At 43.0% G+C, this 12627-nt stretch overlaps 1 protein-coding gene across 2 annotated transcripts in view; it reads right to left on the bottom strand.

The window, feature by feature from the left end:
* The window catches only part of LOC308407089 (ATP-dependent 6-phosphofructokinase, muscle type-like), a 29518-nt gene that overhangs the window by 9677 nt on the left and 7214 nt on the right, over positions 1–12627 (bottom strand). Inside the window, exons 14-16 of one of the 2 annotated variants that reach the window (XM_080898515.1) lie at positions 5385–5505; positions 4366–4439; positions 4141–4218 (exon numbers count right to left, since the gene is read on the bottom strand). In XM_080898515.1, the coding sequence (XP_080754641.1) occupies positions 4141–4218; positions 4366–4439; positions 5385–5505 (273 nt within the window). Of the gene's footprint in view, positions 1–4140; positions 4219–4346; positions 4440–5384; positions 5506–12627 lie in introns of those variants that run through there. The other variant, XM_080898516.1, reaches the window with a different exon arrangement.

Raw genomic sequence — 12627 nt, forward strand, 5'->3', positions numbered from 1 at the left:
TTGTTTAATGTCATCACTCAGCTTGTTGTGATATCAGAAGCATTTACAGAAGCATCCATTTGTTACCACAAACCCACTTCCATAGAAGTTGCGATGCTGCAAAAAAAGGTAAATAAAAACAGAATCCACTGATTAGAAAATCTCATAAATGCATATTTTATTCACAATAGAACACAGAAAATATATCAGATGTTTAAAGTGGGAAAATTTTATATTTTAAGAAAAATATTAGCTCATTTTGAATTTGATGACAGCAAAGCATGTCAGAAAAGTTGGGACAGGATCAAGTTTACCACTGTGTGGCATTCCCTCTTCTTTTAACAACAGTCTGCAAACATCTGGGAACTGAGACCAGCTGGGGAACCTCTGGGAGAGGAAAGTTGTCCCGCTCTTGTCTGACATAGGATTGTAGCTGCTGGAACATTTTTCCACAATTTGTAGATGCAGTGTTTTGCAGATTAGTCAGACTGAGGCTGACAAACTCCCTCCTTCATTTTTTAGGTATGTATCTGCTTCCTTTTGTTATCAGCATAAACATTGATTGTAATTAGAAACTCAACTTAGGATCCTCCCCTCCTGGAATCGCTACCTTATCGTGGTGGAGGGGTTTGTGTGTCACAGGGATCCCAGGGGCTATGTTGTCTGGGGGCTTTTGCCCCCTGGTAGTGTCTCCCATGGCAAATTGGCCCTGGGTGAGGGACCAGACAAAGAGCGATTCATAAGACCCTTATGAAAAAGACACCGAGGGAACAGTTTACCCTGCCCGGGATAGGGTTACCGGGGCCCCACCCTGGAGCCAGGCCCGGGGAGGGTGCCCGAGGGCGAGCGTCTGGTGGCCGGGCCTTAGTCCATGGGGCCCGGCCGGGCACAGCCCGAAGAGGAGACATGGGCCCATCCTCCCGCAGGCCCACCACCCGCAGGAAGCGCCATAGGGGTCGGGTGCATTGTGTGCCGGGTGGCGGCCAGGAGCGGAGGCCCTGGCGGACTGACCCCTGGCTGCCAAGACTGGCAATAGGGACATGGAATGTCACCTCTCTGGTGGGGAAGGAGCCTGAGTTAGTGCGTGAGGTTGAGAGGTACCGGCTAGATATAGTCGGGCTTACCTCTACACATGGCTCGGGCTCTGGAACCAGTCTCCTGGAGAGGGGCTGGACTCTGTCTCAGTCTGGAGTTGCCCCTGGTGAGAGGCGGCGGACTGGGGTGGGTATCCTAGTATCCCCTCGGCTTGCTGCTGGTACGTTGGGGTTTTTCCCGGTGGACGAGAGGGTTTGTTCCCTGCGCCTTAGGGTCGGGGAACGGGTCCTGACTGTCATCTGCGCGTATGCGCCAAGTGGCAGTTCAGAGTACCCAGCCTTCTTAGAGTCCCTGGGCGGGGTGCTGGAGGGTGCTCCACCTGGAGACTCTGTTGTCCTGCTGGGAGACTTCAATGCTCACGTGGGTAACGACAGCGAGACCTGGAGGGGCGTGATTGGGAGGAACGGCCTCCCTGATCTGAACCCGAGCGGTGCTTTGTTATTGGACTTCTGTGCTAATCACAGTTTGGCCATAACGAACACCCTGTTCGAACATAAGAGTGTCCATAAGTGCACGTGGCACCAGGACGCTCTAGGCCGTAGGTCGATGATCGATTTTGTAATCGTATCAGCAGACCTGCGACCATATGTTCTGGACACTCGGGTAAAGAGAGGGGCTGAGCTGTCAACTGATCACCACCTGGTGGTGAGTTGGATCAGGTGGCGGGGGAAGACGCTGGACAGACCTGGTGCACCTAAACGCGTAGTGAGGGTGTACTGGGAACGTCTAGCAGAGGCCCCAGTCCGCGAGATCTTCAACGCACACCTCCGGCAGAGCTTCAACAGCATTCCGAGGGAGACTGGGGACATTGAGTCCGAATGGACCATGTTCAGCGTCTCCATTGCCGAAGCTGCTGCATTGAGCTGCGGCCGCAAGGTGGTTGGTGCCTGCCGTGGTGGTAATCCCCGAACCAAATGGTGGACACCAGAGGTGAAGGGAGCCACCAGGCTGAAGAAGGAGTCCTATCGGGCTTGGTTAGCCTGTGGGACTCCGGAGGCAGCCGACAGGTATCGACAGGCCAAGCGGAATGCGGCTCGGGCAGTGGCTGAAGCAAAAACTCGGGTGTGGGAGGAGTTCGGAGAGGCCATGGAAAAAGACTTTCAGACTGCCTCGAAGAGATTCTGGCAAACCGTCAGACGTCTCAGGAGGGGAAAGCGGTGCTCTACCTGCACTGTGTATAGTGCTGGCGGAGCGCTGCTGACGTCGACTGAGAAAATTGTCAGGCGGTGGAAGGAATACTTCGAGGACCTCCTTAATCCCACTGACACGTCTTCCGAGGAGGAAGCAGAGTCTGGGGATGAGGGGAATGACCCGCCAATTTCCGGGGGCGAGGTCACTGAGGCAGTTAAACAACTCCTTGGTGGCAGAGCCCCTGGTGTTGATGAGGTCCGCCCCGAGTTCCTGAAGGCTCTGGACGTTGTAGGGCTGTCCTGGTTGACACGCCTCTGCAATGTTGCGTGGAGATCAGGGGCAGTACCTGTGGACTGGCAGACCGGGGTGGTGGTCCCCATCTTTAAGAAAGGGGACTGGAGGGTGTGTTCCAACTACAGGGGGATCACACTCCTCAGCCTCCCTGGGAAAGTCTATGCCAGGGTGCTGGAAAGGAGAGTTCGTCCGTTAGTCGAACCTCGGATACAGGAGGAACAATGCGGTTTTCGTCCTGGTCGCGGAACACTGGACCAGCTCTTTATCCTCTCCAGGATACTTGAGGGTGCATGGGAGTTTGCCCAACCAGTCTACATGTGTTTTGTGGACTTGGAGAAGGCATTCGACCGTGTCCCTCGGGGTGTCCTGTGGGAGGTGTTGCGGGAATATGGGGTGTCTGGCCCATTGCTACGGGCCATTCGATCCCTATACAACCGTTGCAAGACCTTGGTTCGCATTGCCGGCAATAAGTCGGACTCGTTCCCGGTGGGTGATGGGCTCCGCCAGGGCTGCCCTTTGTCTCCGGTTCTGTTCATAATTTTTATGGACAGGATTTCTAGGCGCAGCCAAGTGGCGGAGGGCTTTCGCTTTGGTGGCCTCAGAATCTCATCTCTGATTTTTGCAGATGATGTGGTTCTGTTGGCTTCATCGGGTGAAGGCCTCCAGCTCGCACTGGAACGGTTCGCAGCCGAGTGTGAAGCAGCGGGAATGATGATCAGCACCTCCAAATCTGAGGCCATGGTTCTCAGCCGGAAAAGGGTGGAGTGCCCACTCCGGGTCGGGGATGAGTTCCTGCCCCAAGTGGAGGAGTTCAAGTATCTCGGGGTCTTGTTCGCGAGTGATGGGAGAAGGGAGCCGGAGATCGACAGACAGATTGGGGCTGCAGCTGCAGTAATGCGGACGCTGCACCGGTCCGTCGTGGTGAAGAGGGAGCTGAGTGTAAAAGCGAAGCTCTCAATTTACCGGTCGATCTACGTCCCTACCCTCACCTATGGCCACGAGCTGTGGGTAGTGACCGAAAGAACGAGATCGCGGATACAAGCGGCAGAAATGAGCTTCCTCCGAAGGGTGGCTGGCCTCTCCCTTGGAGATAGGGTGAGAAGTTCGGCCATCCGGGAGGGGCTCAGAGTAGAGCAGCTGCTGCTCCACATCGAAAGGAGCCAGCTGAGGTGGTTCGGGCATCTGACAAGGATGCCCCCTGGGTGCCTCCTGGGTGAGGTGTTCCAGGCATGTCCCACCGGGAGGAGGCCCCGGGGCAGACCCAGGACACGCTGGAGAGATTATATCTCTCGGCTGGCCTGGGAACGCCTTGGTATTCCCCCAGATAAGCTGGAGGAGGTGGCTGGGGAGAGGGAGGTCTGGGCCTCTTTGCTTAGGCTGCTGCCCCCGCGACCCAGCCCCGGACAAAGCGGATGAAGATGGATGGATGGATGGACTTAGGATCCTAAAATCTGACAAAAGATGAACCGATCAGAATGAATTTTGGCCTGTTAATTGTTGATTTCTTTGTCAAGGGTGACTCTTTAAATATTAATCCTTAACATAGAAATGAGCCTACAATATATATTAAAAAAGGCATTTTTAATAGTCTTCTCCATGGTACAATAAATACGGGTCTTTATTCAGCTGTATATCACTCACCAGCTGAAGCATCATAGACACACTCTCCCATGTAGCGAGACAAATGTTTTCTCCTCCATCCACCAGGCCCTGGTAGCCCTACAACACATGACAACATACACCGTCAGGCCTGAGCTGATGGCCTCTGTCATGACTTTAACAGGAAACTCTCTCCTATGTGTCTCCATCTTATATTTAATTGCTGTATTCTGATGCCAACATGTCACCTGTATGCCGCTCAAATACCTCATGGACAAAGTAGACTTTGGCTCCAGTGTAGATGCCGACTCTGACTGTGGCTCTCACGGCTGCATTCATGCCTAAAAACACACAAATGATCTGATCTGTGATGACTGAACATTTCAAACTTTCTATCAAATATCACCCGAACACTGTCGGGCCTTATCTTAACCTTTAAGTGACTTAGTGTGCACACAGGCACATGTCAAGCCAAGAATAGCCATAAGGGAAAAGTGCATCTTGTGCATAATCTTGGCACACTAAAGGCCACTGTGGGACTTTGTGTTGTGGCTGTTGGCATGTTGCAGCTCTTGTTTCAATAGACAGCAGCTGTGGTTGGGGGTGTTTCTCTTGTCCATACCAGAAAAAGGTCACTGCCACTAAGATTAGCTCCAAATATGTAAAATAAGGGAACACACAAGGGGAAGAAGAGGCAGATAAAGCTCCAGAAGGATTCACAGGAGAAGCAAAACAAAAAATAGAGAGAAAGAGAAAAGTTTTTAATTAGTGTTTCATATTCACTGTGATCCTCACGTAGTCCACATTATTCTACTTGAATAAAAGCAATGATAATAACACCTTGGACTTGAACCTTTAAACAATCTGAGTTCATCCAGTTTTAACCCCCACCACACTTCTACTCTGAGACATTACGAGCAGTGTAACATTAGGCATTGATGGTGGAGTTAATCCAAGATGTAATCCTCCTATCATGTTCTGGACTTCAAATGGCACTTGCAGCCAAAACTCCGTCGGCCTCTGACAGCTGTCATTCAGCACTGGAAAAAATGTTGCTAGCCCTTTATATTCTCTGGCTTCTGATCTTATTTAAAATGCTGTGCAGTGAGAGCATAAAATGATACTCTATTAGCATCCACGAGACAAAGAGAAACTAGGACTTCAACAGCTTGCTGGGATTCAGTGATCAGACACATCAGGAGAAGATGCTGTCTGATCGTTCTTCTACCCTCCACTGAGAATCATTTTATGCTCAAAATAAAGCAAAGCCTCATTCCTCTGCTTACCCTGAGCGTCTCCTCCTGACGTCAGCACGGCGATGGATCGTCCGACCCCCATCTTTGTGGGGTCCACGGTTGGTTGGAGGTCCTCAGACATGTTTCCAGAGGGACCGGGCAGACAGGTGGCCTTGATGAGAGGGGGGAAAGAAAAGTAGAGTGCTCTTCCTTCACTGTCTTCTCATGGGAGCCCGAGTAAATCCACTGGTTTTATAGACTACTGTTCCTGATCCTGCCCCCTTCCACCGCTCACTCACACAGCTTGACTAAATATAATCGGGTGCAGGGATCACCTGCAATAAACAGCAAGAGAGAAAAACACTGCACGTGGCAGGAAACGGTTTGACTACAAAAAATAAAAAAGTACCCACACACCTACTTAGTTGCTCAATCCAAAATACTACCAACCTGTTTTAATTTGACTAGCTAAGCTGGAAGACACACCCAGGCCTGACTGGTAACAGCCCTGTTCAGTAAACAGACTTTTTTCAAAAGGACGCCCTTTAGACAACTTCTGGTGAGAAGTTCTCACCAGTAGCACATTGTGACAAAAATCACAGGGATTTCTGAGTGACTGGGGGAAGCTTTATTTAAAATAATCAGTCTATGAAAGGTTACAAAGACATTTGTAAGGCACTGAGACCCTCCACATGCCCACAGTAAGAGGCATTAGGGCCCCTCCATCTAAGATCATCATGGGCCTCCTGCTCGCCCATCTCTGATGAGCCTAAAACGTTGTGGTCCAAAGTTTGAATGTATATATCACTCAATGTTTAAACATAAATATCTCAAAAATCATTTAAGATGAAAGCCTGAAATTTTTACTGATTTGTATAATAAAAGTGAATCAGGATTCATGTTCAAACATTACCTCAGATTTAATCGTGCAAAAACAAAAGGAGTTCTGAAATGTATACAAAGCTAAACCTTAAACGGAAATATTATAAAGGTTCAAATTTATGAGAAAAAAAATCATTTTAAGACAAATCATAGGTGTGTGAGCAGAAAATGACCTAAAAATCGGAATATTTGAGACAGACCAACCCATTGTCTACAAACAGCAGGCAAAGTTACCAAAGTTCCCCCAAAAGCAAGACAACAACAAGTGACCATCAAAGGGTCCCTCAGGCCTCTCTCACCTTAGCGAAGGTCAGTGTTTATGACTCTACTATCTGCAGCAAGAAGAAAACCACTGCCAGCTATCTGACTTTATGACTCAGTACACTTTTGAGTGTTTGGAGGACGTGGGGGGTCCCGACCCCCACCAAACACAGAATCCCCCAAAAGAAAACATGCATGGAGGTGGAGGTTATCCGTCGTGGGGGTGCTTTGCTGCTTCTATTCAACATGCCACGTTGAGGGAAACATGTGGGTCGTCAAGCGAGACAATAGACCCAACCCCATGAATAAATGCCTCAGAGATGAAACTGTTTAGGAATAAAATCAGAGTTTCTGACTGGTCCAATACAAGTGTGGACATGAAACACACACAAGAAGTAGCATGCTTGCAAATTCTCCAAACAGCTTTTCTGCACAGTGAGACAGCATGGTCACAGATCTCATCTCACATTATGCTTAGTTGCACCTGATGCTTATTAAACTACTTGATTTTTGATGACTTTAGTTTTTGCTTTAAAAAACGAAAACTAAATAAATAAAAAATACGCACATCATTCATTTCTCATCAGTTTTCTCAAAAGCATCTATATAACAGAAAAGCTCTTCAAATAAAGCCTCGCTAAACTGTAAAGGCACAAAAACTTTTCCCCAAACCCGACAAAACTTTAATCAGAATACCTGTGGAGAAGTTAGTTTCAGAATAAAAGCGGTTTGGTCCGATGTTCGCGCAGCTCGCTTTTTGTTTCCTGAGAGCCAAAAATGGAAAAAAAAAAAAAAAAAAAAAAAAAGAGAGAGAGAGAGTTTTTTTTTTTTCGTTTTAAAGCGAGAAGGAAAATTCAGGGCCGGCTTTTGTCTTTGTCGTCAATAACGACAAACCGAAAACAAGAAATCAAAATTATCAAAAAGGACCAATTTGTGCTTTGGGGGTATTTGTGTTTCGCTTAGAAGAATGGAAAGAAGAAAAAAATGTAAGGAACGTGACCCGGAAGTAGAAGTCTATACCTCAAATAAAAGCGCACGGGTTAGAATTTGCTTTCAGGTAAACCAAGATTTTATTTATTTATTTATTTATTTTTAACTTATATAAAAAAAAGTTGTCTTTTAGCAAAACGTTTCAAATATGCTCTTATTTATTTATGCAGCATGATTTAAAAGCATAATTATATTAGCTGCGTGGAGCGATGACCCTCAATTGGTATGGAGTGGCAAGAGTCCCAAAATGAAATAACAAAAATACATCGTAGAAAACATTCATTTAAATAATTATTGAAATTATTTTTCAATAATTATTTAAATAATTATTTACACTGTGACTTGAATGCATCTTACATTTGTAGATTGTACTGCTTTAAATTTGTCTCAAAACCCCATGTGGTCATGCAACGTGCCTGTAAGTGCGTATAAAGCGATTCGTCCACATATATTTAAGGCTTTGTAACTGAGTGAAAGATGTTAGGTGTGGTTTTAGACAGTTGTACACACAGAAAGAATTTTGAAATGAGAAATGATCAGATTCATGAGCTGAACTGAATACATTGTGCATAGATTTTTTCAGGTTTGGATGTACATTTGTAAAATAGTTTTACTTGTGAAGCATGAGCGCGTGAGCCCTCAAAATACACAAAAATCACTGTACGCATGAATAAATATTTAATAATATTTGAATGAAATGAAATGAAACTAGCAGAGAACAGACCTACTTATTTGTCTTTTTAAAACATATATCATGTATCTGGCAAGATGTTTAAGAATAAAAGGTCCATTAATGTGTAATGATTTGGAAAGGACATAAACACTGGACTAATTATGAAAAAGGCATTAAAAAATATGGTACACCAGTATATCAAATAATATTGTTTCATCAACAGAATGTTCTGTAGATTTCTCTGTAAAGCATTATACATTTACACATAATTCTCACAGCTAGAGTTTAGAATTAAGCTGGATCGATATTAAAAACATTAATTCTGGAGTAATGGAAAATATTGGAGCACTTTAATAAATAAGCTTTACCTCAACAAATCAACAAGATATTTAAAAATGATCCCACTACACTCTTACCCCAAAAAATCTTGTGTATTTGGTGAAACAGGAACAGTATTTCCCAATGTTACTTACAGTTTGGGCTGCTTTCCTCTGCCTTTGCTGTTGGTAATTTCATTTCAAATGCAAAGAGTCCACACCACCTATTCAACTGACTGTGACACTGCATTGACTCATTATCAGGGCTCTTTCTGTCTTGACTGTACTGGCTAACCAATCACATGCTCTGAAAGTTAAAGTAATTTCGTAAGCCTAAAATAATTAAATAGTGAAATAAATCAATTGTTCTTTTTAGGAAAAATGAATTTATATGTTATGCAATAATGACAAATTTCATCATTTATTGTTATTATTATAATTATGTATTTAATAAATAATTTATGGCTTTCACATTACACACATTTAATGGCATATATAAGAAATTAATTATGTTTTTAATACATTATTTATTTATTTAACATTTAAATAAATAAATAATTTAATAATTATTTAATCGTGTATTTATTTATTTAATTTTGGCACTTGCGGTGCCCTACAAATTAGGTCTGTATGAACCTGTATTTGTGCTTTAGGCATTTATCAGAAGAGCTGAAAGTCACCAAGGAAACTGGCAAGTAATGAATCAATCAAGACTTATTCATGATCAATAAAAGATTGGACTAATTAAATTTAAGTTAATGTGTGCTGGGTGGTTTCAGCTTTAACTCTGGCAGTGTTCAGTGGTGTGAGAGTAAAGTGGGGAAAAGTAAAAAAACAAAACAACTTTAAGTAGATTTTTCTTTGCATAATTTACACAAGGTACATATAACCTCCATAATGTTTCTCCTGTTGCTCCTGTGCAGGTTAGGTCTGCAGTCTAGCTCAGCATGAGATGTACCTCCATGAAAACCGCTTTTAATCTTGATGTTACCTCACTAAGCACCAAATCTTGCTTCATGCAAACCTCTGGACGGGGATGAAATCAGCCCATGGGAGCAGAGGTGATTCAGCAGCTGGCTACATTTCTCATATATTACTCCATAACTCCTAACAGGACACCTCATCACATGACTGAACAGGATGCTTTGCATGTTTCAAGAAAAATGGTTGACCTTTATATCTGGCCAAGAAACAAAGTGCAGAATGCAAGACGGTATGAGATTTTGCATCACTGAAGTGTCGTTTCCATATCTCAGTGCTACATGTGAGTGGGGCAATGATGATTTCAGCAGCTCTCTTATTCACAGGAGCACAGCAGGTAGCTCCGGATGTGTGATTTGGGAGACTTTTACATTCTACCTGACACAACTTCAAAGGGATTTGTGTCTCCTCCCGGGACCAAACTAAGGATCTTTGTGGCATTAAACGAATGTGCAAACCTCTACACCATAGCGCCACTACTTAATTCTCTAAAATATAGCAAACTGTCAATCTTAACCAAACTTAAAGCATCATCTTCACAAACATGAAATAACTGAAGGTAAAGACATGAAACAAATATTTGTCTGACACTATTCAAAGTTCGTTTTTATCATGGGGTCAAATCCTGAAATTACTTCCCAAATCAACAAATCTTAAATTGTGTATGTGCTTAAAACAAACAAACAAACAAACCACACATGGCCAGACAGTAACAACTATTTATTATAAACACTGTACATCACAGAGATCCTAACCATTGATCCACATGTACACTACAGCCAACAGCACTGATCTCTTCATTGACCTTTTAAAAAAATATTTTTTTCAACACATACATTGGACCTAGGTCCCAAAAAGATAACTTTTAATCTACTTTATTAAAAACATACAAGTGTCTGTAGTTATGAAAGAAAAACAGTATAATTTAGATATACCCTTTTTCTTTTTGGAGCAGCCATTGACCTGGCGGCGTCAGTGTTCGACAAATATTTGTAAAGTGAAGTCAGCGGCGTTTCACAGTGAAAGCAAACACTGCAGCTGTGGTGCAAGTCAACTGTCCTGCAGCGGAGAAGGCGGACCAGACGAGAGATCGGAGCCAATTGGGACAAATCTCTGAAAAACAAAATCAAGACAAATATTTATTCTGACTGTGTTGTGCACATCAAACACATCCGACCACAGAGAATATTTAAGCTGCTGTCCTGATGTCCGAGTGTTCTGTGCAGCACTCGGATCACACAGAGTCTTATTGTGGTCAGTGTTAAGTGCTTTAAATCTTACATCAGCTACAGAAGGAAAAAACAAAAACAGACAAATAGAACTGAAATTAGTAGCACAAACTGACTAAAAGGTTCAATTCGTGCTATAGAAAATTACACCTTATTCCATTTACACAGCATACTTTATACACCTTTAAAGCAAAACCAAACAAGATAAAAATAAAGCAAATGTCGACAGTTTAATATTTATTTACCTCGTCTTGCTGTGTCCGTACTGCAGACGTACACCTGTAAATCGTCCTGAACTGTATTTTTTTCAAATATGGTTTAAACAACCCGTGAATACAGTTTGGAGGTAGATCATTTTGTACATCACGTGTGCAGGGTGAGAAAGTGTGAATTAATGTAGTTTAATAAATAAATAGTAATGTGTAATTGGTGAATAATAACCTTAATCCATTTATAATTCTTATAGCTTTCTTCTGAAGCTTATAAATTGGACTCGTATTTGTTTCTACACAAGTTTCTATGAGGGAACAACAAAGTAGGTGCTCTCCATTTCTCAAGAAAACTCAACATTTTAAGGAACATATTAGCTTATTATTAAATTTGACAGCACCGAGGGTTCGAAGATCGCAGGCATCCAATAACAGATTTTCAGCCTCGATTTCTCTGGGTTCATTGAATCCTTTAATGATATTAAGTTCTGTACATGATGAGATATTCAAAGTCTTCATCATTTTATGCTGATGAACATTTTTCTGAATTTGTTCCACAATTTTTCGATGCAGTTTGAACTTCTGCCTCTCTGAGATGCTATTTTTAAACCCAATCAAGTCATTGACCTGTTGCACATTAACCTAAACGTCTGTTTCTTTTAAACACCACTAACTTTTCCAGCCTTTTGTTGCCTCGTCACAACTTTTAGGACGTTTTGCTGCCTTCAAATTCAAAATGAGCAAAGATTTTTCTTAAAAAGAGACATTATCTCAATTTAAATGTTTGACATCGCCTGTGCTTGGAAACCAGTGCATTTTGTTGTTATTTACATTTTATACAGCGTGCCAATTTTTTGGGAATTGGGGTTTTATAATGATGTGTAAAACCACAGAGGACACATGCTCATCAGATTACCTGATTTTAGTGTCTGTAATTAGCTCGCATATCTTAGACACGTCATTACAGATCAAACGACAGATGATGAAGATGTTTACGGGAAAATGATACAAATGCACAAGCAAACATCTTCTTACGCCACTCTTCATGTGGAAACTAATGGTAATAATGATACCATCTTTAATATGGACGCACTGGTACAGCTGTCTGTTTGTGAGAAAATAATGACGTGTTTAATGTACCTTTGTTTTTTCCTGGACCACTGAGTGTGAAATAAAGATGGATTGATCTTCTTTAAGATATCTTGAGCTTCATACACTGCTGCAACAGTTATTTGTACACCGAGGGTGAAATCTCCAACTGATTTGTGCATAATTATCACACCCAATAATCAAACCGCCAAATATTATATATTTCTATAACTGATCATTAACATTGCTTTAAAACTTTTATTCATGTTCCAGATGGTCTTCATTTGAGCTTTTCTGTGCCACCACATTTCCAAAACATGCGCGCTGTCGGTCTATTAAACTGACTGTTAAGCTGAAATATATACTGAGATAGTGAGGTAAAGAGCCTGCAGACAACCCTAACAATAAGATGATCCCCTATGACACCTTCAGATCCCTGCTGCAACATCACCTGTGTTGTGCAGGGTCTATTTCTTTTATGTTTGTACCATCATGGTTTCCCTTTTCTTGGCTTTTCAAAATGGAATAATTTGAATAAAAGTCACAATTAATCAAAAATCTGAACCTGTGTTGTTCTGCCAACTATCATTTTCTCTAGAAGCACACTCTGAACTGAATACTTCCATCCATCCACTCAACCTTGATCCAGTTCAGGGTTGCACT

Source organism: Rhamphochromis sp. 'chilingali' (assembly GCF_963969265.1).
Source record: "Rhamphochromis sp. 'chilingali' genome assembly, chromosome: 12".
In the NCBI taxonomy this organism is placed as follows: domain Eukaryota; kingdom Metazoa; phylum Chordata; class Actinopteri; order Cichliformes; family Cichlidae; genus Rhamphochromis; species Rhamphochromis sp. 'chilingali'.